At 44.3% G+C, this 24,568-nt stretch overlaps 2 protein-coding genes across 3 annotated transcripts in view; both read right to left on the bottom strand.

The window, feature by feature from the left end:
- TTPA (alpha tocopherol transfer protein) overlaps nucleotides 1–24,568 on the bottom strand; it is a 1,432,408-nt gene that overhangs the window by 318,653 nt on the left and 1,089,187 nt on the right. The gene's annotated exons all lie outside the window — the stretch shown is intronic.
- Nucleotides 9,980–24,568, bottom strand: part of YTHDF3 (YTH N6-methyladenosine RNA binding protein 3) — a 259,745-nt gene continuing 245,156 nt past the window's right edge. For both annotated transcript variants that reach the window (XM_044067709.1, XM_044067715.1), the window contains exon 4: nucleotides 9,980–11,659. In XM_044067709.1, coding sequence (XP_043923644.1) covers nucleotides 10,013–11,659 — 1,647 coding nt within the window. In that variant the 3' untranslated portion in view covers nucleotides 9,980–10,012. The remainder of the gene's footprint in view (nucleotides 11,660–24,568) is intronic.

The raw sequence follows: 24,568 nt of genomic DNA, 5'->3' as shown, positions 1-24,568 counted from the left end.
ATATATATATGTGTGCCTCAGCTCAGGCCTCTGGCGATACCTCCTGTCTTGGACATGCTTGATGATGTTTATTGGGAGGCTTGCCTTAATCCGGATTCCCTGCCTCCAGCCCCAGTCAAGCCTGATAGGTACTACAGAGTTCCTAACTCACACCAATTTCTTCACAAAAGTCATAATGCTGACCCAGAAACCATTTCTCAGGGTCCCAAGGGAATGAAGGCCTCTACTGCTAAGAATCCATTACCCTCCGAAAGAAAGTCTAGATCCTTAGAAAGGTGGGGAAAAAAGGTATATACCTCGGCCACTCTAGCCATGAGGGCCTTAAATTGCAGAAATGGCTGAGGCATGGATTTTTATGGAGGAAAATGAAAGTCCACTGTTCAGCAGCATAGCTAGATACTGTAATACCTGAGGCAAATTCAGTTTTCTAGGGTCCTGGCCTTTTTTCTCATTCCAAGAGCAAAACCGTTTCCATTTTGCGGAGTAAGTCTTCCTAGTAGATGGCCTTCCCATATGTGATTACTGCAGCTGTATGCACGATGAACATCCCATTTGTCCTGGGTAATGAATTCCAAAGTTTTTGGCCTGCAGACCAATCTTTCCACCTAAAGGAGCATTCAGTTGGTAAGTGCTTGGAAGTTTTAAAAGCAAGTCTGAGACATTTTTCCATGGGGGGGGGGCCCTTACTACTCCCAGATTTGGGTGCGGAAACCCCCCCACTGCTTAGTCTTGTGTGCCCCTTGGGACTGAAATCTGGGGTTTCTGCTGTGCCTGGGTTTGGCTTGAGAAGACCTGGAAGGGTCTGGAAAAGACCCATTTTTAGAGGGCCAGTGCCTACTAAATCTAGAAGGCTGAACTTGTAAGAAATCGTTAACAGTTTGCATGGATTTAGCTTTATCTTCCACCTTTTTAAGAACTTCCTTAGCCTTGTTGCCAAACAGGCAGTCCTGATTTAAGGGAGCATCCAACAATTTAGCTTTAACATGATCAGTCAAAGATTGCTCCTTAAGCCAAGCATGCCTTCTGAGCACAGACCCAGTAATAGCAGCCCTGCAAGAGGCCTCTAATGAATCAAATCCACATTGCAAAGTATGTTTTCCAATCTGTTCAGTAGAATGCATTAAAGCCTGTAATTCTTTGTTTTCAGCAGAGTCAGGGATCAACATAATTTTCTGTTTAAGCAATCCAATAACATGTTGCTGATACTTTAACATGTGAAACTGGCAGTTTAAAGCCCTAATGGCCAAGGTTGCAGAAGTGTAAACCTTCTTACCCCATCTATCCAGCTCCCTGGAGTCTCTTATCAGAGGGGGTAGGATTTTTAGCAGTAGAAGCCTTAATGCCCTTTGGTTCCTGTGAAATAGTTTCTGGATCCGCAATAGGATTTTTAAAAAGGAACTTGTGTGAATCAGGAACCCTGTAATATCGGTCAGGTTTTCTGGGAGCAGGAGGCAAAGAATCAGGGGCCAAACTACATTCTGAAAAGGCATCAACAATGTCTAGTACAGGAGGTATAGCTAAAGGCCTATGTTGAGGCAGGAGTAAGAAATCCCTAAGCCACTTTTTTGAATCAGAAAAATCCTAGCTTTCCCAGGGGAAATGCTCCCTTAGAGTTATGTAAGGTCTAACCAAAAGAAAAATCCTCTGGAGGGGAAGCAGAGGGAATAGAGTCCTCTGCATTAGAATCCTCATGAGTAGATAAGGGCAAATCCAGATCATAAGAATCATAAAAATCAGAATCCTGGTCAGAAAATTCATAAACTTCAGTCCTAGGTCTCTTAGAAGGGGGAGGCTGGCTTCCCCTGATTAGAGTTATAAGATCTTCAGCCATTCTTATCATTTGTTTTTTAGGCATAGAGGCCTGAGCATGCGGCCTGGGCGTCGGTTTCTTGGGCATGGTTCGATATTTTGGCCCAAATGAAGGAGGCGTCTGTTTAATATGCAAGTCCATAGGCCTGAATACACCCACTGAAGCCAATGCCTGCACAGCGGCTCCGGATCCATCCAAGGTAGAGACATCCGCAGGTTCCACAGCTGAAGCATCTCGCTGCATACCTGACTCCGGATGGATCTCAGTAGAGGCCTGCAAGTCAGAAGTAGCGGGTATCAGGGGCTGCAAAAGCGCCTCAGTGAGTACCGGAGAACTGACGACTGGCTTAGAAGCGTCGTCGGCAGCTTTGGACCTCGGTGGCCTTGTCTCTGCCTTTATCTTTGCATTTTTTCAGAATCCTGGTAGTCGGATAGCTAACCGACAACATTTCTGGATAATTAAACTGAGAACCGAAATATTTAGAAGCGAAAATATACAGACAACGGATAGTGCGCTGATTAAATAAAGCACAAAACCGACAGCAAGGTACGTCGTGGTCAGGGCCTAAGCAAGGACTAGAGTACGAATGAAACTCTTTATGAGGTATTTGCTTTCCATAAGTAATTCAATTATTAACTTTTACTGACATCGGTAAAGAGCAAGAAAAAGTTTCCCCAACGGGGTACTTATCTTTAGTTGAAGACTTCGGTTCTGAAACTCGAAAATGAATTCAGGAGTCGGCCGACCAGCTCTTGCAAACTGTTTCTGCTTCAGGCACCGCACGGCAAGAAAGACTGGTGTAATGGCATCGGCTGCGGGTTTTACACCCCTGACGTCATGGAAGAAGGGACAGCAACCGATGCAGGACCCAAGACTTTGTTAATCAGGCCGACTGAGGGCTACTGCAAGCAGATAACACAAATGTAATGATTGCAACACTGAAACACGAAGAAAATCACTGCTTAGGTCCTATGCCTGCTTTATTAGATCTGAAGAAGCACCTGGATAGGTGTGAAAGCGCTTGTCTTTTTCTTGGATGCTAACATTTCTTATGCTGTTGTATTCAACATTTTTATACTGTTTTATTAAACTTTGGAACTGCTACTTCATTGGATTCAGCTGTGTTGACTGGTTATTCTTCTACTCAGGTTATGGAAATCATCTTTGATTTCTCACCTTAACTACATACAGAAGACAAGGGAAGGGTAATTTGTTTTTCTGGAACATTTTCCTATAGTAAAAAAATGTTCCCTATCAGTAAGAAATACAAAAATGAAAAGTGAGAAACAAAGACAATGAAGGTGTGCACTGAGTAGCCTGCATAAATGAGACCTGCTTTTGGACTAGGGCTTAAAAGGCTTGCAAAAGATTAAGGAAAACTCCTGGTACCCAAGTGTAAACACTGCAGTGTCACAGAATACCTGCACAGTACAACCTCCAGCTCAGGGCTGCCACGGAATGTCACTCAGGTGCTTAACAGATACCTGTTACATATAGAAGAGGCTCCCAAAGTCCGTCACAGAAGAAACTGTGATACCTGTTACATACAGAAGAGGCTCCCAAAACCCGAAGTGCATTGCGCAGTGGGTATTCCTGTATACAGTTACTCCTTAAGTTTGATACATGGGAATCGCTACTTGCGAAGGGTGCAATGTTTCATGAATGTCTTGATAAAGAAGCGTAGAAGGCAGTGCTAGCCACAGCTTTGGTTGACAAATTGCTCCAAGAGTTTGGGGCAAAAGTAAAGAAAGTCTTTGTTTTCTTGCAAGTTATGTCTACCCTCTCAAGAGGTACAGGAGGTATTTAAAGAGGCAGAAGGGTCAACTGTGTGAAAAGTGGGCATTAAGACATTTCGGTCCCAAAGTTCTCAAGCCTTGGTTCTTGATCCATTACCATATGCGGGACTAGAGCTCCTCTAAACATTTTTGTATGACAAACACTTTTCTCTTGCTCAAACTATCCTCTTTCAATTCAGAAAGCATCAGGGAAGGCCTCACATTTTGGCACTATTAAGATGCTGGCAGATACTAGAGTAATAAAGCCATATGAAGGCCCAGCAGGGAAAAAATAAGCAAGTTATGTCTCAGTAACTGACAACACATGCACTTCACAGTCACAGAAGGCTTAAGCCTCAATTTCCATCTTAAATTGAACACTGACTATTTTCTGCAAAGAGCAGCAATGGACAGTTTCAGTAGTAAAGAAAGATTCACAGACTGGTAAAGTACAGTTTTGTACCTACCATAAATGTAGATGTTCGAGGATTCCATTGCTGCAGTCCTGACTATTGGGTATAGTCCGCGTCCCAGTCGGCCCGAATACCAGAGTATAAGGCTGACGTCGGTCATGGCGCCTTAGACTGACGTCAGTACGTCAGGGTACTAATGCGCATGACCGACGTCATTTCCTCAGTCTTTTCTTGCCCCAGATGTCAGAAGACCCAAAAAGACAAGTCCCAAAAACAACCTGCACCAAAAACATGTACAATATATACAACAATGTATACAAAAATATAAGCATGTAAACTCACCTACACAACCACCCCTAAACACAGAGGGAAGGAGGGAGGGTAAATTGGACTGCAGCAATGGAATCCTCGAACATCTACATTTATGGTAGGTACAAAACTGTACTATGTTCTTCGCCTTCCATTGCTGCAGTCCTGACTATTGGGTAGAATCCCAAAGCAGAGGAAAGGGAGGCTGGCAAATTATAAGGAAGTAGGAGCTGATAACATGCCTTGCAAAACAGCAGTGGCAAAACCAGCCCTAGACTTAGAGTAGATAGGAAGATGATAATGCTTAGAGAAAGTATGCACTGAACTCCAAGTAGCTGCTTCCAAAATATCCTTAGGGGCCACCCGGCTTGGAAATGCTGTAGAAGTGGCAGTAGCCCTAGTGGAATGAGGCCTAATCCCAGCTGGAATCTCCTTGCCATGATGGGAATAACAAAATGCAATGCAAAAGCCAATCCACCGGAAATAGTTTGTTTTGACACAGGCTTGCCCTGTGAACTCAAGGCAAAAGAAACAAACAACTGCTGAGACTGCCTAAAATCCTTAGTCCTGCTTAAATAATATCTCAATTGCCTGTGTACATCTAAAGTGTGCAAAATCTTTTCCCCTTTATTTTGGGGATCTGCATAAAAGTAGGCAAATGAATAGTTTGGTTTAAAGCCACACTAGAAACCACCTTAGGCATAAAGGAAGGATTAGTACGTAATGATACCCTATCCTTATGGAAAATCAAAAAAGGCTCTACTGCCATAAGGGCCTGCAACTCAGACACCCTTCTTGCAGAAGTAATGGCCAACAGAAAAGCAGTCTTCCATGACAAGTATTTCAACTCAGCAGTAGCCGCAGGCTCAAAAGGTTGTAGAGTAAGTTTTTCCAACACAAAATTGAGATCCCAAGCCGGAGTAGGAGCTCTACGTGGGAGTCTTATATTCTTTGCCCCTCTAAGAAACTGCTTGAACAAAGGATGCGAAAACAAAGGTGGGTCACAATCATAATGAGCTGAAATTGCTGCAGCATGAATCTTAATGGAAGAGAAGGACAAACCTTTGTCCAATAACTCAGTAAGATATTGAAGAGCCACACTCAAATTAGGCTCAGAAATCTCCAAATTCTTTGCTGTACTCCAAAATAAAAATCTCTTCCATTTGTCTGCGTACACCTTCCTTGTACTAGGTCTTCTAGCTTCCATAATCACATTTAAAACTTGCTGAGGAAGTTGAGACCTGCTGTGCTTCAAGAGAGAATATGCCAGGCTGTTAGATGAAGAGAGTGAAGCTTGACATTGAGCAGATGACCATCCTTCTGAGATAACAGATGAGGAATCAGAGGTAAAGGCCATGGAGGCTTCCTTACCAGACTCCGTAGTAGTGGATACCAGTGTTGCCGAGGCCAATCTGGAGCTATCAAAATCATCCTTGGCCTGTCTTGTCTGACCTTTAATAATACCTTTGGAAGAAGAGGCAGAGGTGGAAAGGCATAGACATGAAGGTTTTTCCAACTGAAAGACAGAGCATCCACTTTCCAAGCTGTGTGATGAAACCCCTTTGTGCAATACTGTGGCAGCTGGTGGTTTAGTGGAGAAGCGAACAGATCTATGTCTGGAGTTCCCCATGACACTGTCAATTTCTGAAATACATGAAGATCCAGTTTCCACTCGTGGGGATCCATGATTTGTCTGCTTAACACATCTGCTAGGGAGTTCTGTGCTCCTGGCAGAAACCTTGCCTGAAGAGTTAGTTGCAGGCTTAACGCAGTCTCCCATAAAATCATTGCTTGCCTGCATAGAGGATAAGAATGTGTTCCCCCTTGCTTGTTGATGTACCACATGACAGTTGTGTTGTCTGTTAGAATCAACACCTGCCCTGGAAGAAGTAACTCCTTGAAAGCCATCAATGCAAACTGGACTGCTAACATCTCCTTCATGTTGATATGTAGATGCTGTAGTCTGGCAGGCCACTTGTCTTGTATCCACTTTCCATTTAGATGAGCTCCCAAGCAGTGTCCGAGGCATCTGTCGTTAAAATCTGACTCTCTGGCCGGGTCACAGAGAGTCCCTTGTTTAGGTGACATTCCTGAGCCCACCACAAGAATTCCTTTTGAAGGCAAGGTATTATTTGAATGACAGTGTCCAAATCCTGGCAGTGCTGTGTCCATACATTTTGAGATACCATTGCAGCTTCCTCATATGCAGTTTGGCATTGGGAAGCACCAGAATACAAGATGCCATGAACCCTAATGCTTGAAGGACTGTCCTTGCAGTCAGCACGGACTGATGAGATAGTTGATGGAAGTAAAGTGACAGACTCTTTTGTTTGTCCGGGGTTAAAAAGGCCATCTGGGCTGCTGTATTCAGTCTCACACCCAGAAAGCACATGTCTTGAGAGGGTACTAGACTGGACTTTATTTCGTTCACAGAATACCCCAGGCATCTTAGCACTGCTATGACATATTCCAGATGCTGTAGAAGGTCTTCCTTTTCTTGAGCCAGAATCAGACAGTCGTCCAAGTAAGGATAGATTTGAATGCCTTGAAGCCTGAAGTAAGCTATCACTGGAGCCAGAACCTTTGTGAATACTCTGGGCGCAGTAGATAAGCCAAAGGGCAATGCAGAGAACTGATAATGAAAATCTCCAGTTCAAACCGCAGATACTTTCTGCAACCTAGCCTTATAGGCACATGAAGGTAAGCTTCCTTGAGATCCAAAGTTACCATCCAGTGATCTTTGCCCAGCAAAGGTAACAGTTGTTGTAACGACAACATCTTGAACTTGGGAATGTCCAGATAAGTGTTGAGGATAGATAAATCCAAAATTGGTCTCCACGTGTTCCCCTTCTTTGGTACTAGGAACAGGCGAGAATAAAATCCAAGCCCCTTTCTGATACAGGGACTGGCTGAATGGCCCCTATCTGGAGTAACTGAGAAATTTGCTTGTGAGCCTCTTTTCTTTGTGGAGGAGGAACATCTGGCATGCCTTTGAAAGGGGCAGTGTGTGGAAATAAAATCTGTAACCGTGATGAATGATATCCAGCACCCATCTGTCTTGAGTGACTAAATCCCAATTTTCTTTGAAAAGAGACAGTCTTCCTCCCAAAGGAGCTGCCAGACGAGAATCCACTGGCAGCTGAAAAGGCAGGTCATTGGGTCTGCTTACGAAAGGACTGACCCCTGCCCTCACCAGAAGTCTGAGCAGGTGAACTGTCTGATCTAGGCCTAAACGAACCTTGAGCCCTGCCCCTACCACGCCTAGACCTACCCCTAGACTGGGAACCATAAGCAGGGTATGTCCACCCCTTAGCAGGCCAATTCCTACTAAACTGACGAGGCTGCACCTACAAAAAATCTTTAACAGTCTGCATAGACTTAGCTTTGTCCTCCATTTTCTTTAAAACTGCTTCCACAGGCGGTCCAAACAACACATCAGACTGTAAAGGAGCATCCAAAATCCTGGTCTTAACATGCTCAGCTAAATTCTGATCCTTCAACCAGGCATGTCTGCGAAGGACAGAACTAGTAGCAGCCACCCTCGAGGAGGCCTGAACAGCATCAAAACCACACTGCAAAGAATGCTTACCCACTTGTTCAGACACATGAACCAAATCCAGCAATTCTTTACACTCAATACCTTCCGCCAAAGCATCCACCTTAGATTTCAATTGTGAAAGGAGATAATTCTGATATTTTAGCATATGAAACTGACAATTCAACGCCTCATGGCTAGAGTGGAAGAAGTATATACTTTCTTACCCCACCTATCCAAAGCCCTTGCCTCTTTATCAGAGGGTACAGGATTTTTAACCACAGAAGCTTTAACACCTTTAGGCCCCTGAGAAACAGTTTCTGGGTCCGCCCTAGGACTCAAACAAATACTTATGAGCTTCGGGCACCCTATAATACCTATCAGGCTTAACAGGAGCAGGAGGCAAGGAGTCAGGGTTCAGGGAAGCCTCTGCAAAAACATCCTCCACCACATTCAACACAGGAGGAATAGCTAAGGGCCTATGCTGGGGTAAAAACAAGAATTCCCGAAGCCTTTTCCTGGAATCAGAGTAATCCTGGCCTTCCCATTTAACGTGCTCCCTCATGGAGTGAAGAGTCTCTGAAAAAGAAAAATCCTCAGGAGGAGAAGCTGTAGGAGTGGAATCATCCACATCAGAATCAGAATAAGTAGGAAACTCTTGCAAGTCTTCCACAGAAGACTCTGAAGCCTGTGAACACTGTTCAAAACTATCAAACTCCTGGTCCACCCTAGGCCTCTTATCAGGCGGGGGCATAGAACTTCTAATCAGAGTAATCAAATCTTCTGCCATTTTAAGCATATGTTTCTTAGGCACAGAGCCCGAAATGCTAGGAGAAGCCCCCACAGAAGCTGAACTTGGCCTACCTCTAAAAGAAGCTTTGGCAACAGAAGGAGAGGCCCTAACTACCTTGGGAAGAGAGGGAAGAACAGTTACCTGAGAAGCCCCCTCAGCCTGGCCTACCTCCTGAGAGGGCACATCCTGTAACAGTAAAGTATCAGCCTGAGACTCCATAGAGACTCCTGGCAAAACCTCTGGCTCCCCTGAGCCTTCTAAAGAACCGACGTCCGGGACTGCCGGTTCCTCACCCCTAGGCTTCACTGTTTTGTCCTTGCGCTTCTTGGATGAAGCGGCCGTCGGAGCATCCGACGGCATATTATAATTGCAACGCTTCCCAAACACTAACCTAGCACAATCTAGCCTCCTCTTAATAGTGCGCTTGTTAAATCTAGCACAAGAGCGGCAACCAACAACGCCGTGCTCAGGCCCTAAACAAGGTATACACAATGTATGATAAACCCTATGCGGTATCTGCTTCCCACAAGAAATACAGTTATTCACTTTTTCTGACATCCGGTTAAATACTGAGGCAAGAAAAACCAAAATGTTCCAACGGGTTACTTAGCCAACTCTGTTTCGGTCTGAAACTCCGGTTTCGGAAAATCTCAGAACGCCAACCTGCACTCGCAAAATTGCTTCTGCATCGGACCATGCGGCAAAAAAGACTGAGGAAATGACGTCGGTCATGCGCATTAGTACCCTGACGTACTGACGTCAGTCTAAGGCGCCATGACCGACGTCAGCCTTATACTCTGGTATTCGGGCCGACTGGGACGCGGACTATACCCAATAGTCAGGACTGCAGCAATGGAAGACGAAGAACATCTGCAGTGGTGAACCATCTGTTAAAAAAACAGCATTAAATAAAAGCATGAGCAAGGAGGAAGACACAGCTGACACAAACACAATTTCTAAGACTTCTAAATATGTGATCAGCATAAGAAATTACAATTCTCTCAACTGACAAGAATTGACATCTTTCTACAAAACACCGTCTGTACCAATGCAACACATTCTTAAATGTTGCAAACCAAAGTGCACTATCAAAATCTAATTTATCAGGTGTTAACTGCACAAAGAAATAGGTTCAGTGATTCTGAACAACACGCAAAACATATGCATGCAGTACTTAAAGGGAACACAAACTGTTTAGTAGCATTAGTAAAATTTAAGTATTAGAGAGAAAAATATATAGACTCAGCTACAGGTTTCTGGTGTAGTCTAATCAAATTCTATCCAAACATTATTAAAAAAAACTTTTGCTCAAGAGTTGTCTCAAATAACCAGTTAAACAAAATACAAAAACTCTGAAAGAAATCCTTACTTCATTTGTTAGTTTGCTTTTCTAAAAAGAAAATCAGACAAGTAGTACTCAACTCTTACCTTACGCATGGCTTCCTCCTCTTCTTGTCGTTTTTCATAATGTGCAAAGTCATCAAAGATTGAGGTGGTATGCTTGATAGTAGCAATAATTTTAAGCACTTGCTTGGCTTTTTCAAGGGGCACTTCTTGAGTGTCCCTTGAGTTAGTAACTGGTTTGTTGTCATTGTTCTCCAAGCGAATATGCCGCAGCTGGTTATTAGGAACGTCTTTAACAAAGATCCATTTGACTCCAAATTTACCCTTCCATTTGTCCTGTGACCAGACTCCAGCATAGGCATTGTAGTCCACCACAGACTTCATCTCAGCCACACCACAAAAATGTCCACTTCCATTCACACTGAACAGTAAATAAAGTGGGCCTTTGCCATTCAGAGAACGAAATGCAGCATCCAGACGTTTGTTGCCATGCTCTGTACTACACCAGATAGAGTACTTGATGGAGCGGTGTATATCGTCCTCAGAATAGCTTTTGATTATAAACACCCGTCCATTTTTCAAGTTCCAGTCAAAGTCTTTGGGGTTATAGTTATTTATGGCCTTTAGTTTTTCCAACTCAGGATGTACCTCTCCTGTAGAAGGTAAAGGAACTAAAGGTGCAACACCTAAACCAAAGCTCTCGTTGCCAGTTCCACTGTTCTGGTTGAAGCTTGCTCCTCTGTTACGTGGAGCCACCCAGCGATTTTGAAGTTGAGGCTGCTGTCCTTGCTGAGGCTGGACCTGCTGAGTTCCTGACTGCAGCTGAGGTGGCTGCTGTTGCTGTTGAGTAGGTAACTGGGCTTGAACTAAAGCAGCTGGCTGAACTAGTAGGTGCTGCTGTTGCTGCTGCTGGACAATAGGTTGAGGAGGCATAACTGGATGAGCTGGAGGAGCTTTGGCCACTGGCCCCTTATCGTCCCAAGTTCCAATGTCCATGTTGTGTTTTATAGGTGGTGGTGGTACAGAAACACCACCAATCCCCATGTTAGCCTTGGGCTTAATCTTAGGCTGAGGCTTAGCTGGCTTCCGCGCAATAGCAGCCCAAGAGGTTGCTTTTGGTACAGAAGTACTTACAGGAGGCATACTATTAGCTGCAATACTAGTCATGCCTGCACTGTTTAGAGCAGAGCCAACAGTTTTAGTTACAGCAGCTGACATATCTCCACCAATTTTCAGTCCTGTCATGCCTTGCTCAATGCTATTTAAGCCAGGTACTTTACTCAGAGTATCAGTGCCAAAGCCTGCCTGTCCATCAGTTATAGCCCTGCCAAGAGAGCTAGGTGGGTAACCGTAACTACTACTATAAGCAGAGCTTTGAGTTGTTTGTCCCTGAGAACCACTTGTCCCCCATGTAGAAAAATCCGCATTCCCAGCAAAAAAATTAAATCCATGCTGACCCAGAAAAGATGGAGGAGTTCCTAAGGCCCCAGGTTGACTAAAAACACCATCTGCTATGAAGTGGTGTTCACCATTACTCAAATGCCCGTATGTCTGCAAGTACGGCATCGGGGGATCTCCTGCAGTAGACCACGCTGCTTCACTAAGAGAGTATGGGAAACCAATGGATGGATGGTAATAACCAGACATGTATGGGTCTGACATTGGCGTGTAGCTGTTACTCTGTAAAATAACACATCAACATTAGTATGCAGTTCAATAAGAATATGAATTACAATAAAAAACAAGAAATTCAGAAGCTACTTGAATTTGCTTTCGCCTTTCGAAATGCTACAATGAACTTGAGACAGAATAATTTGGATTATTCAAAAATAATTTGCTGACAAATAAATGTATACTTGAGACAGAAAACAGTACTTGGTTAGCAAAAAAAAACTATGCTGTGTTTAAAGCATATAAAAGCTTAAAGGGAAAGACAAGACTTCCAAAAGAATGAAGTCTGATGTTTTAGATGCAAAAATCAACATTAAATACATTATCTACAGGTCAGCATGAAGAAAAATGTGACTCCTACTTATCACTTGAAATATTCAAATATGTTCAGTATTTCCACACTATTTTCATGGTGTAACTTTTTAGAAGTATTCCACTTGCAAATACATCAAGAATTAGGTCATCATACCTCTCAACTACCCTTTCACAGAATGTCCAGATTTTTGCCTCATACTAAATCTGTTCCTCATAAAATGTGTTTTTCTGGCAAATCACCGAGGACTGGAGTTACTTAGACATAAATTTGAGTTTCCTACTTCATATACTTCAGGAAATGCATACTAATACATACATTCTGTTGGTGTTGCAACTTTCTAAGTTTATAAGAGCGATATTTAAAATCTGTTCCTTTTTTTGGGCCATTCTCACCCCATTATTTTAGGCTTTGACCAGATTTCTTATGCCAAGACCTTAGTCATCCCATGATCAAAAGTTTAAAATGAGCAAACAAGTAAAATTGTGCAGTCTAATAAATGGCCATTTCCCACAAAGCGTGGTTAAATAAAACACATGCAGTCAAACGGTGCTGCACAAGACACAGAAGTACTAGATTACAAACCTTAATGTCATAAGGAGGAAGTGTCTCAGAAAAGTCATTTAAAGAAACAAAAGTGTAGCCATCTCAGAATGCTTGCCGTTTGTCTCTAAATGGCCGCATGGGTTTTTGTTAAGTATTCAGGATTGCTGTCACATCCCAAAGTCACATCATACATGAAATGGCGCTCCTCCAAAAGTACAGTTTTGTACCTACCATAAATGTAGATGTTCGAGTGTTCACACTGCTGCAGTCATCACACTTGGGTTATCCTGCAGTCAGGCGGTCCCGCAGTCGGCCAGAGTTCCAAAGTCTTGGTCCGGCGTCGATTGCTGTCGCTTCTTCCCTGACGTCAGTGCGCCAGGGGTATATAATATGCATCAGACGCCATTTTCTTCAGTTTTTCTTGCCCCAGATGTCAGGTGCCCCCAAGTAGGTAGGCAATATATATTGCTAATCAAAAATAAACATATAAAATAAAAACAATACCTTCAGTTACCAGCAAATACACCCCAAAGGTTGTATAGGATAGAAAGGTATAGACAAGTCCAGCTAGTTCAGAGGGGAGGGAGGAAGGGTAACCTGGACTGCAGCAGTGTGAACACTCGAACATTTACATTTATGGTAGGTACATAACTGTACTATGTTCATCGTGTTACACTGCTGCAGTCATCATACTTGGGTTTAATCCCAAAGCTAAGGTTGGGTGGCTGGTCTATAGAGAGTTAGGATTGGCTATGAGGCCCTGCAGAACTGCAGTGGCAAATCCTGCTCTGGATTTAGAGTAAAGAGGCAGGTGATAATGCTTGGTGAAGGTATGCACTGAACTCCAAGTTGCAGCCTCCAAAATTTCCTTGGTAGGTGGTACTCTGAGAAAGGCTGTTGCCCTGGTGGAATGAGGCCTAATGTTATTAGGGACTGATTTTCCATGCTGTGTGTAGCAGTACCAAATACAGTGTCCTATCCATTTGGATATAGTCTGCTTTGAGATAGCCTTGCCTTGTGATTCTGCAGCATATGCTACAAACAGTTGTTCAGTTTTCCTGAAAGCTTTTGTTTTGTCCAAGTAGAAGCGTAGCTGTCTGCATATGTCCAAAGAATGCAGAAGTTTCTCCCCTTTATTTTGGAGATTTGGATAAAAAGTTGGCAAATGGATGGTTTGGTTAAGAGCCACACTAGATACTACCTTTGGCATGAAGGTAGGGTTTGTCCTTAAAGATACCCTGTCCTGATGAAAAATTATAAAAGGTTCCACTGCCATTAATGCCTGTAGCTCTGAGACATCATGCTGAAGTTACTGCCAGGAGCAGAGCTGTTTTCCATGATAAAAATTTTAGATTGGCTGTATTGGCTGGCTCAAAAGGTGGTAGGGTCAGTATTTCCAAAACGAAATTGAGGTCCCAAGTTGGTGTTGGTGCTCTCAGGGGCGGTCTTATGTTTTTAGCCCCTCTGAGGTACTGCTTTAAGCAAGGGATGAGAGAATAAAGGAGGATCCGTGTAATAATGTGCAGAAATGGCAGAGGCGTGGATCTTAATTGATGAAAGGATAGGCCTCTGTCCAACATCTCAGTTAAATATTGTAAAACCTGAGGAATGTTTGGAACAAGAGGATCAAGGCTGTGAGTCTGGTTCCAGGCGCAGAATCTCTTCCATTTTTCTGAGTAAGCTTTCCTGGTGCTATGCATCCTGGCCTCCAAAATGACATCCATAACATCTCTTCCATTTTTCTGAGTAAGCTTTCCTGGTGCTATGCCTCCTGGCCTCCAAAATGACATCCATAACAGCTTTAGAGAGAGGTGTTGCCTGTTTGACTAAAGTATCTGCCATGCAGCCAGGTTTAGGGTTTTAAGCTGATCGTGCAGGATCTGATTGTTTTGTTGAGTCAGAAGGTGTGGAATTTGGGGAAAAATCCATGGTGGGCCCTGAGCCAAGTTCCTTAAGATTGGGTACCAGTGCTGGCGTGGCCAGTCTGGAACAATCAGGATCATCTGTGGTTTTTCTTGTCTGGCTTTTAGGAGTACCTTTGAAAGGAGAAGCAGTGGTGGGAAGGCATAGACTTTTAGGTTTTTCCAGCTGAACAGAAGAGCATCCACTTTCCATGCTTGTTTGTGATAAGTCCTTGTGCAGAATTTTTGTAGTTGGCAATTCAGTGGGGAGGCAAAAAGATCTATGTCTGGGCATCCCCATTTTTGTGTTATCATGCTGAAGATTTGTGGATTCAATTTCCATTCGTGAGGGTCTATGAAATTTCTGCTTAGGTCGTCTGCCAGAGTATTTTTCTTTCCTGGCAGGAATTGTGCTTGCAGGTGAACTTGGTACGTTAGAGCTGTGTTTCACAAGGTCATGGCTTGCCTGCATAGGGGATAAGAGTGGGTGCCCCCTTGCTTATGTACCACATTACTGTGGTGTTGTCTGTCTTTAGTAATAGCTGTCCTGGATGTAGAAGGTCCTTGAAAGCTGTTAGGGCATTTTGAACAGCCAACATCTCTTTTTGATTGATGTGAAGATGCATCTGGTCTGTGGTCCACTTGCCCTGAATGCATTTTCCTGCCACGTGTGCTCCCCAGGCGTAATCCGAAGCATCTGTTAGAGTTTTCCTGGCTATGGGTTTGGTAAAAGGCTGACCCTTGTTTAGGTGACATGCCTGTGCCCACCATCGAAACTCCTGCTGTAGGCAGGGAATCATTGGAATTACTGCTTCTAAACTGTGAGAGTGTTGAGTCCAAACACTTAGGTACCATTGTAATTTCCTCATATGCAGTCTGGCATATGGTATTAGTATGCAGGATGCCATGAATCCCAGGGCCTGCAGAATTTAAGGGAGATGGGACTTTTTTGCCAGTAATTGAAAATATTGAGTTAGTTGAAGTGTTTTGTCTGGCGTGAGGTAAGCCATCTGGGCCATTGTATTTAAGCTGGCACCCAGGAATGTAATCTGTTGTGAGGGCACTAATTTTGACTTATTTTTGTTTACTGTGTACCCTAGAGAAATTAGCAACTTTTTCACAAACACCAGATGCTGTAGAAGAATGTCTCTGCTTGAATGAGGCTGTCGTCCAGGTATGGATATATTTGAATTCCTTTTTGTCTGCAAAATGCAATTACTGGTGCCAGGCACTTTGTGAAGACCCTGAGCGCAGTAGAGAAGCCAAAGGGCAGTGCAGAGAATTGGTAGTGCATTGTTCCAGCTTTGAATCTGAGGTATCTTCTGCAATTTTGTCTGATAGGGACATGCAGGTATGCCTCTGAGGTCCAGAGTAACCAGCCAAGCCTTCTTGCCCAGCATGGGTAGAAGCTGCTATAATGTCAACATTTTGAATTTCGGAATATCCAGGTAAGTATTCAGAATTGAAAGGTTCAGTATGGGCCTCCAGGCTTTGTCCTTCCTGGGGACCAGGAAGAGTCTTGAGTAAAATCCTTGTCCTTGTTCCTATTGTGGTACTTTTTGTATAGCTCTCATGTCCATGAGGGCTGAAATTTGTTTTTGTGCCTTTGCCCATTGATTTTGTGGCAGGTCTGGCATTCCTTTTAGCTTTGGTAAAGTATGAAAGTGGAATCTGTAACCTTGAGACACAATATTCAGGACCCATTTGTCTTGGGTGATTGTTTGCCAGTTTTGAGAAAAAAAGTGTTAGTTTTCCCCCTAAGGGGGCTTCCAAAAGGGACGTGCTTGGCGTACGTAGAGGAAAGTCATTGTGACTGTTTCCTGTAAGGTTGAGACTTGTCCTCACCTCCTTTAGGGGTTGAGGTGCCCCACTGTCGTTGTCCGTTTGAACCTTGGGATTGAGATCTGCCTCTAGGGCGTCTGCATCTGCCTCTCTGTGGCCTGTCTGACACTGGAAAGGACCAATTCTTTGTTGGCCAATTTCTGCTAAACCGAGGTGGCTGTACCTGTAAGAAATCCTTGACTGTTTGCATAGATTTAGCTTTATTATCCATTTTCTTTAACACCACTTCTGCCTTAACACCAAACAAGGCATCATGCTGTAAAGGAGCATCCAATAATTTTGCCTTAACATGATCAGGTAAACTCTGTTCTTTTAACCAAGCATGTCTTCGAATAACAGAACCTGTGACTGCGGCACTACAAGAGGCCTCTAAAGAATCAAAACCACATTCGGTGGGGGGGGGGACCAGTTCGATGGCCCATTTTTGTAACAGTTTCGAAACCTGTAAAGCTGCGGCCTCCCTGTGATCGGGTGGAACATCTGGGAGGTGTGCTGGAGTTATGGAGGATGATATGAAAGGAACAGAATAACGTCTGGATATGATGCTCAACACCCAGCGGTCTGTAGTAATGGACTCCCATGCCGCTGGATGTAAGGAGAATCTTCCCCTGACTGCCTCCAGAGTAGAGCAGTCGGGCAACCCCTCAGGGCTGCTGTGCGGGCCTGTCGGAAAAAGGTTCCCTAGACCCGAAGTTTCTGGGACCCCCTCTGCCTCTGGGACGGCGTCGGTCTTGTCCCCCTCTGCCTCTGGGGGACGAATAGTCCTGAGTGTCCCGGAACGACCGACTTCCGGAACCACATCTTCTTTTGCCCCTTTTGGTACCTCGAATAGATCTCTGGAGGTTAGTGAAGCAGATTCCGACGGCAGACAAAGTCTTTCCATCCTTCTCACTCTGGGTGAGCGTGTTGCGTACCGTCTTCCCAAAGAGGGATGATCCATTGAAAGAGGCATTAATAAAAGACGCCTTAAAGGGGGCTGCAAATTGACAGTCTAATCCAGGCATGTCGCCTCAAGGCAATACCTTTACCAGCAGCTCTAGCAGCTCCCTTAGTAGCATGGGAGAGGAGACGCAAAAATTAAACTGGGCTGGTTCCTCTTTAATAATTTCTGTTTGGGCAAAAAGAACAAGGTAGGGGTGTACTCTTTCCCCTTTGTTACTTGCATTATATTTACAACCACTGGCAAAGAAAGTAAGAGACTCAGGCATTCAAGGATGTAATTGGTATGGTAGTCAAGAAAAGCTGGCTCCATTTGCAGATATTTTTCACCTGATAAAACCAGAGGAGGACATTTCAGTGTTAAGGAACATTCTGAGGCAGTTTCAAATCTTTTCGAGATATAAAATTAATGAAACTAAAACAAAGGCAATAGCTGCAAATTATGTACCCACACACACATTTGCTCAGCAATATCGGCATTTATGAGGACATTATAAAATTAAGTACTTCAGAGTATGGATTAAAAAAGATTCTGGTGTGGCATCTAAGGATATATGGGAAGAGACGAAACAAAAATGATACAAAAACTGAGAAATTGGAAGCTCAGTTATATGGATAACAGCAAGATGAAAGCAGTTAAAATGTTTTTAGTCTCTAGTTTTATACAGGCCAAGCATATTTTTATCAACCAGAGGAGAAGTTGTGGATAACGATTAATAAAAAAGTGAAGGATTTTATCTGAGATGAATACTCTGATTCGTGGTTTGGGATTACTGGATTTGAAGGGGTATTGCAGAGCTATACAGTTAAGGTACCTATACATAGCACAAGCAGAAACCTATAACTAAGTGGAAAGGGATGATGACGAAACAGGGGAGAAGCTGAAGAAACAAGGAGAAACTGGGCTTTTGGATGAGGATCCTTAAGGAGAGCAACAATAACCATGCAGAATATTAAACTCAAAACAGCAAAAAGTATTTTAAGAACTAAGCCAACATGGGAATGGAGAAAGGAGATTCTCCTGATAGACATGAATGCAATTAGAAGTACAAACAATAGGCAACATGGGGCTGGAATTTACTGGAGAAAACTGGCAAAAGAACCAAGGTATTAGAACCAAATAATTAGAGAGGGAAATGTAATACAATGGGAAGAGGCCAAGCATGCATTTGTACTGCATACTAGAGACTTGCCTTCCCTATCAAAGACTGATATCAGATTATAGGCAAAGAGAAAAATAGTCTGATTCTAAGTGAAAGACCAGCACAGGCAGAGTTTTTAGTAGACTCTAGAGCAGAAGCTGCTGTTAAAGGAATAATTAGTACAGCATACAAAATATTGCATAGTGCTGCGGTAGTGTTGTCGCCTCACAGTTAGACGTTGCCCGTTCGATTCTCAGTTAGTGCGTCTTCTGTGTGGCGACATGCGTGAATGGGCCTTCCTTCGTTGAAGGTTGTGCGTTAGGCCCGACAAGCCAGCACATAAAAAGCTACTGCCAATCATTAGCGGACCGGAGTTCCGCTGTGGCGACCCCTAACCGGGAAAAGCCAAAAGACACCAACAAAATTTTGCATAATAACTATAACAATTAAAAAAAATACATGGCTCTGCTCAAGTACTACACCAGGTTAATCAAACAGCTCCTTAATTTGTAACTGTAACATTACCCCCCATTTTGCTATTATATTTTACACAACTAATTTCTTGCTTCTTTTACCTATACCTTACACTATTATTATCCCCATACAGTCCCCTAAACTTTTCTTTCTCCTTTTTACTTTTGCCTCATCCATAAACATTTTAATAATAAAAGTACAGTTGTGTACACTTACCATAAATGTAGATGTTAAGACTCTATTTACTGTTGAAGTCATCACATTTGGGTTATCCCTGCCAGGGTAGCCCTCGGCTGGCCCGAATACCAGAGGCTTAGTATTTCTGTGTCAGTTGCTGTCACTTCAGGACCGACTTCAGGTCGTCAGTAAGGCAGCCGATGCCATTACATCAGTTTTTCATGCCCTGTCAGGAGCCCACAAGTGGGAGCCAGGATATGGTGGAAAAACCCCACCAGTAGAAAGTAAATACCAAAAAGTTCCTTGCAAGGAGAGAGAAAGAAGAGGGGGATGGAGGGAGGGAAACTAGGACTGCAACAGTGAATACACTCGAACACCTACATTTATGTTAAGTGTACACAACTGTGCTATGTTCTTCGTGTGTCACTGTGTCTCACTGTTGCAGTCATCCCATTTGGGTTGATTCTCAAAACTGAGGAAAAGGGTGGAGGTAGTCAAGGAGACTAGGGGCTGGCTAGGATGCCCTGCAAGACTGCTGTGGCAAAGCCGGTCTTGGATTTGGAGAAGATAGGCAGGTGGTAATGCTTGATGAAAGTATGAACAGATGTCCAGGTGGCAGCCTCCAGGATGTCCCTGGTGGGGACTCCTCTGAGGAAAGCTGCAGAGGTGGAGGTTGCTCTGGTAGAGTGAGTCCTGACCCTCTTGGTGGAGGTTTCCCATATTGCTTGTAGCAGAAATAGTTGCAGTGTGCTGTCTATTTGGAAATGGTTTGTTTGGAGATGGCTTCGCCCTCTGCCCCTGCAGCAAAGCTGACCCATAACTGATCAGACTTTCTGAATGATTTTAGTCCTGTCTAGACAGAATATGAGCTGTCTGTGCACATCTAGAGAGTGTGGGATCCTTTCCCCCTTGTTTAGAGGGTGAGGAAAAAGGGTGGGCAAATGAATGGATTGGTTGAGAGCCACACTGGACACCACCTTGGGCAGGAAGGATGGGTTAGTCCTGAGGGACACCCTGTCAGCATGGAAGATGAAGAAGGGTTCTACAGCCATGAGAGCTTGTAGCTCGGAGACTCTTCTGGCTGAAGTGATGGCCAGAAGAAGAGATGTCTTCCAGGAGAGAAATTTTAACTCTGCTGAATATGCTGGTTCAAAGGGGGTCCGGGTGAGCTTTTCCAACACAACGTTTAGGTCCCACGCTGGGGTAGGTGCTCTTCTGGGTGGCCTCAAGTTGCTAGCCCCTCTTAGGAACTGTTTGATTACAGGGTGTGAGAACAGGGGGTGCTCAGTGTGAAAATGAGCAGATATAGCAGAGGCATGAATTTTAATAGAGGAAAAGGAGAAGACCACTGTGTAAGCAGGTCAGCTAGGTAATCCAGGATAAGAGGTAGGGAGGGCTGTGCCGTATCTGCTCCCTTAGCCTGAATCCAGGTGCAGAACCTTTTCCATTTGTCAGCACAAGATTTTTCAAGTGAGTGCACCTCACGTAAAACATCTAGAACCGGTTTACTAAGGTTGGCAGATTGATCAGTGGTTAGGGAATAAGCCAGGCTGCCAAACTGAGGGGGTGCAATTGGAGATGCATGAATTCTCCTTCCTCCTGAGTCAGGAGGGTTGGGGTCTGAGGGAGATACCATGGTGGCAGTGGGGACAGGCTGCGCAGCAGTGGGTACCAGTGCTGGCGAAGCCAGTCTAGAGCAATTAGAATTGCCCTTGGTTTTTCCTCCCTTATTTTGAGCAGTACCCCGGTGATGAGAGGTAGTGGGGGAAATGCATAGACCGAGAGATTGACCTAGGGGAATGACAGGTCATCCACTTTCCTAGACATGCAGTGATGCTCCCTGGTGCAGAACTTGCTGAGCTGACAGCTGGTGTGGAAGGCAAAGAGGTCAACCTTCGAAGTGCCCCATTTTGGAGTTATTAGGGTGAAGGCTCTCTTGCCTAGCTGCCATTCATGTGGGTTTAGATGATTTCTGCTTAAGTGGTCTGCCAGAGAGTTTAAAGAGCTTGGCAGGAATTGCGCTAACAGGTGGAGTTGCGTGGCAGATGCTTTGTGCCAAAGGGTCATGGCCAGCCTGCACAAAGTGTAGGAGTGAGTCTCTCCCTGCTTGTTGATGTACCACATCACAGTGGTGTTCATAGGTTCATAGATTAGTACTAAGCTAACTGCCCTTGCGAGCCATTTTAAGCCTAGGCAATTATCCCTTGTGAGACTCAAACCCTGCACCTTGTGTTTGTAAGGCAAGCACCTTAACCATTAAGCCACCCTCCCAACCCTTTTGTCTGATCAGAAGAGCCCCTGGGTAGAGAAGGGGCATGAAAGCTGCCAATGCATGCTGGACAGCTAACATCTCTTTCTGGTTGAAGTGCAGATGGATTTGATGTGGGTTCCATTGGCCCCGTATGCACCTGCTATCCAGGTGTGCACACCAGGCATAGTCAGATGAGTCTGTGGTGAGGGTCTGGGCGGCGGGGGGTGGTGAGAAAGGTAGTCCCTTGTTGTGGGAGCATGCTGCTGCCCACCAAAGAAAATCTTTCTTTAGGCAAGGTATCATTAGTATAAGAGTGTCCAGGTCTTGAGTGTGTTGACACCAAAGGCTTTTTAGGTACCACTGAAGTTTCCTCATATGCAGTCTGGCAAATGGAATGAGTAGAATGCAAAATGCCATGAACCCCAGAGCTTGCAGGATTTTCCTTGCAGATAACTGGTGTCTGGTGGCTACTTGAGAGAAGTAGGCTGTCATGTAAGTTTGTTTTTCTGCTGTAAGGAACGCCATCTGGGATGCTGTGTCCAGGCTAGCTCCCAGGAATATAATCCTTTGTGTGGGTACTAGTTTGGATTTCTTTTCGTTGACAGTGTGCCCTATGGAGTTCAGTAGGGACTTTACAAAGGCCAGGTGCTTAAGCAGCTTTTCCTGACTGTGTGCCTGAATTAGGCAGTCGTCTAAGTATGGGTAAATTTAGATATTCCTTTGTCTGCAAAAGGAAATGGTGGGAGACAGACATTTTGTGAAAACTCTGGGAGCAGTAGATAAGCCAAAGGGAAGCGCAGAGAACTGAAAGTGCAGAGATCCTGCCCTGAAACGTAGATATTTCCTGCATGATTCCCTGATAGGAATGTGGAGGTAGGCCTCTTTTAGGTCTACGGTGGCTAACCAGGCATCCTTGGTGAGCATTCTGAATTTTGGTATCACCAGGAAGGTGTTTAGAATGGATAGACAGAGGATGGGGCATCAGGTGCCCTCTTTTCTAGGTACCAGAAAAAGTCTGGAATAGAAACCTTGGCCTATCTGTTCTGCAGGAACGTGCTCTATTGCCCTCATGGATAGCAGGGAAAGGACTTGCTTTTTGGCCTCTGCCCACTGGTTTGGAGGTAGATCTGGGAACCCTTCTGGCGTTGGATGAGTATGGAAAGAAAATTTGTATCCTTGGACACCAAGTTGAGGACCCAGCGGTTGCTGGTAATGGTGGGAGAGGTGCTTGTGTAGGAGAGTTTTCCTCTTAGGGGCAAGTGCAGGTGGGCAGAGAGGGGGGGGGGGGGTGGAGAGACAGAGTTCTTACCATGAGGGGGTGGCTTTAACTCTCTGGTTTTGAAGAGAAAGAACTCCACTGCTTTGATCTCTGCATTCTCTGTGGCTGCTGTCTGGAGGGTCTGCTTCCCCGGGGTCTGGGCTGAACTGACCTGGTGGGGGCAGGAAAGGACCAGTGCTTGGAGGGTTAATGCCTGCTGAACCTGTAGGAAATCCTTAACGGTCTGCATAGATTTAGCTTTTTCTTCTATCTTTTTTTAAGACCTCCTCTGCCTTGGTGCCAAATAAGCTGTCTTTGTGCAAGGGTGCATCCAATAACTTAGATTTGACATGGTCTAGCAAGGGCTGTTACTTGAGCCAAGCAGGTCTTCTAAAAACAGAAAGTACAGTTTTGTACCTACCGTAAATGTAGATGTTCGAAGATCCACATTGCTGCAGTCCTTACATATGGGTAGTCCGCAGTCCTCGGTCGGCCCGAATACCAAAGTATTAGGCTGACGTCGGTCAAGGCGCTTAAAACTGACATCAGGACGTCAGGGTACAAAAGCGCATGACCGACGTCATTTCCTCAGTCTTTTCTTGCCCCAGATGTCAGAAGGCCCTAACAAGAAAGGCCAAAGCCAAAAACCAGCAAAACCTAACCAACCACCCGTGCACTAACCATATTTACAATATGTACAACACAAACCACACCACCACCTTCAACAACAGAGGGGAAGGAGGGAGGGTTGACTGCAGCAATGTGGATCTTGAACATCTACATTTATGGTAGGTACAAAACTGTACTATGTTCTTCATCTCACATTGCTGCAGTCCTTACATATGGGTAGAATCCCAAAGCAGAGGTAAGGGAGGATGGCAAAACTATAAAGCATTAGGAGCTGCCAACATGCCCTGTAAAATTGCAGTGGCAAATCCAGCCCTAGATTTAGAGTAAAGTGGAAGGTGGTAATGCTTAGAGAAAGTATGCACTGAACTCCAAGTAGCTGCTTCCAAAATATCTTTAGTAGCCACCCCCCTTAAAAAAGCTGTAGAAGTGGCAGTAGCCCTAGTGGAATGAGGCCTAATCCAAGCTGGAATCTCCTTACCATGATGGGAATAACAGAAAGCAATACAAAAACCAATCCACTTAGAAATAGTTTGTTTTGAAACAGGTTTGCCCTGAGAACCCAAAGCAAAAGAAACAAACAACTGCTGAGACTGCCTGAACCCTTTAGTTCTGCTCAAATAATATCGCAACTGTCTGTGTATATCCAAAGTGTGCAAAATCCTTTCCCCTTTATTTTGGGGGTTTGCATAAAAAGTAAAGCCACACTAGAAACCACTTTAGGCATAAAAGAAGGGTTAGTATGCAAAGACACCCTATCCTTGTGGAAAATTAAGAAAGGCTCAACTGCCATAAGGGCCTGTAATTCAGAAACCCTTCTCGCAGAGGTAATGGCCAACAAAAAAGCAGTCTTCCATGATAAATATTTCAACTCTGCCGATGCTGCAGGCTCAAAAGGTTGTAGAGTGAGTTTCTCCAACACAAAATTGAGATCCCAAGCAGGAGTAGGAGCTCTACGTGGGGGTCTTATATTCTTTGCCCCTCTAAGGAATTGCTTAAACAAAGGCTGAGAAAATAATGGTGGGTCACAGTCATAGTGAGCAGAAATTGCTGCAGCATGAACCTTTATAGAGGAGAAGGACAAACCTTTGTCCAATAACTCAGTAAGGTATTGAAGCGCAACACTTAAATTAGGTTTAGAAACATCAAAGTCCTTTGCTGAACTCCAAAATAAAAATCTCCTCCATTTATCTGCGTAAACTTTCCTTGTACTAGGCCTTCTGGCCTCCAAAATAACATTCAAAACTTGTTGTGGAAGCTGAGACCCTCCAGGGTTCAAAACAGAATATGCCAGGCTGTCAGATGTAGAGAATGAAGTTTGACATTGAGTAAATGACTGTTCTCCTGAGACAGCAGGTGAGGAATCAAGGCAAAGGCCATGGAGGCTCCTGTACCAGACTTCTCAGTAATGGGTACCAGTGCTGTCGAGGCCAATCTGGAGCTATTAA

The sequence above is a fragment of the Protopterus annectens genome, chromosome 1.part0, assembly GCF_019279795.1.
Source record: "Protopterus annectens isolate FY-2018-M chromosome 1.part0, PAN1.0, whole genome shotgun sequence".
NCBI lineage: Eukaryota > Metazoa > Chordata > Ceratodontiformes > Protopteridae > Protopterus > Protopterus annectens.
The sequence above is the reverse complement of the archived record's forward strand: the minus strand, read 5'-3'. Positions and strand labels throughout refer to the sequence as shown.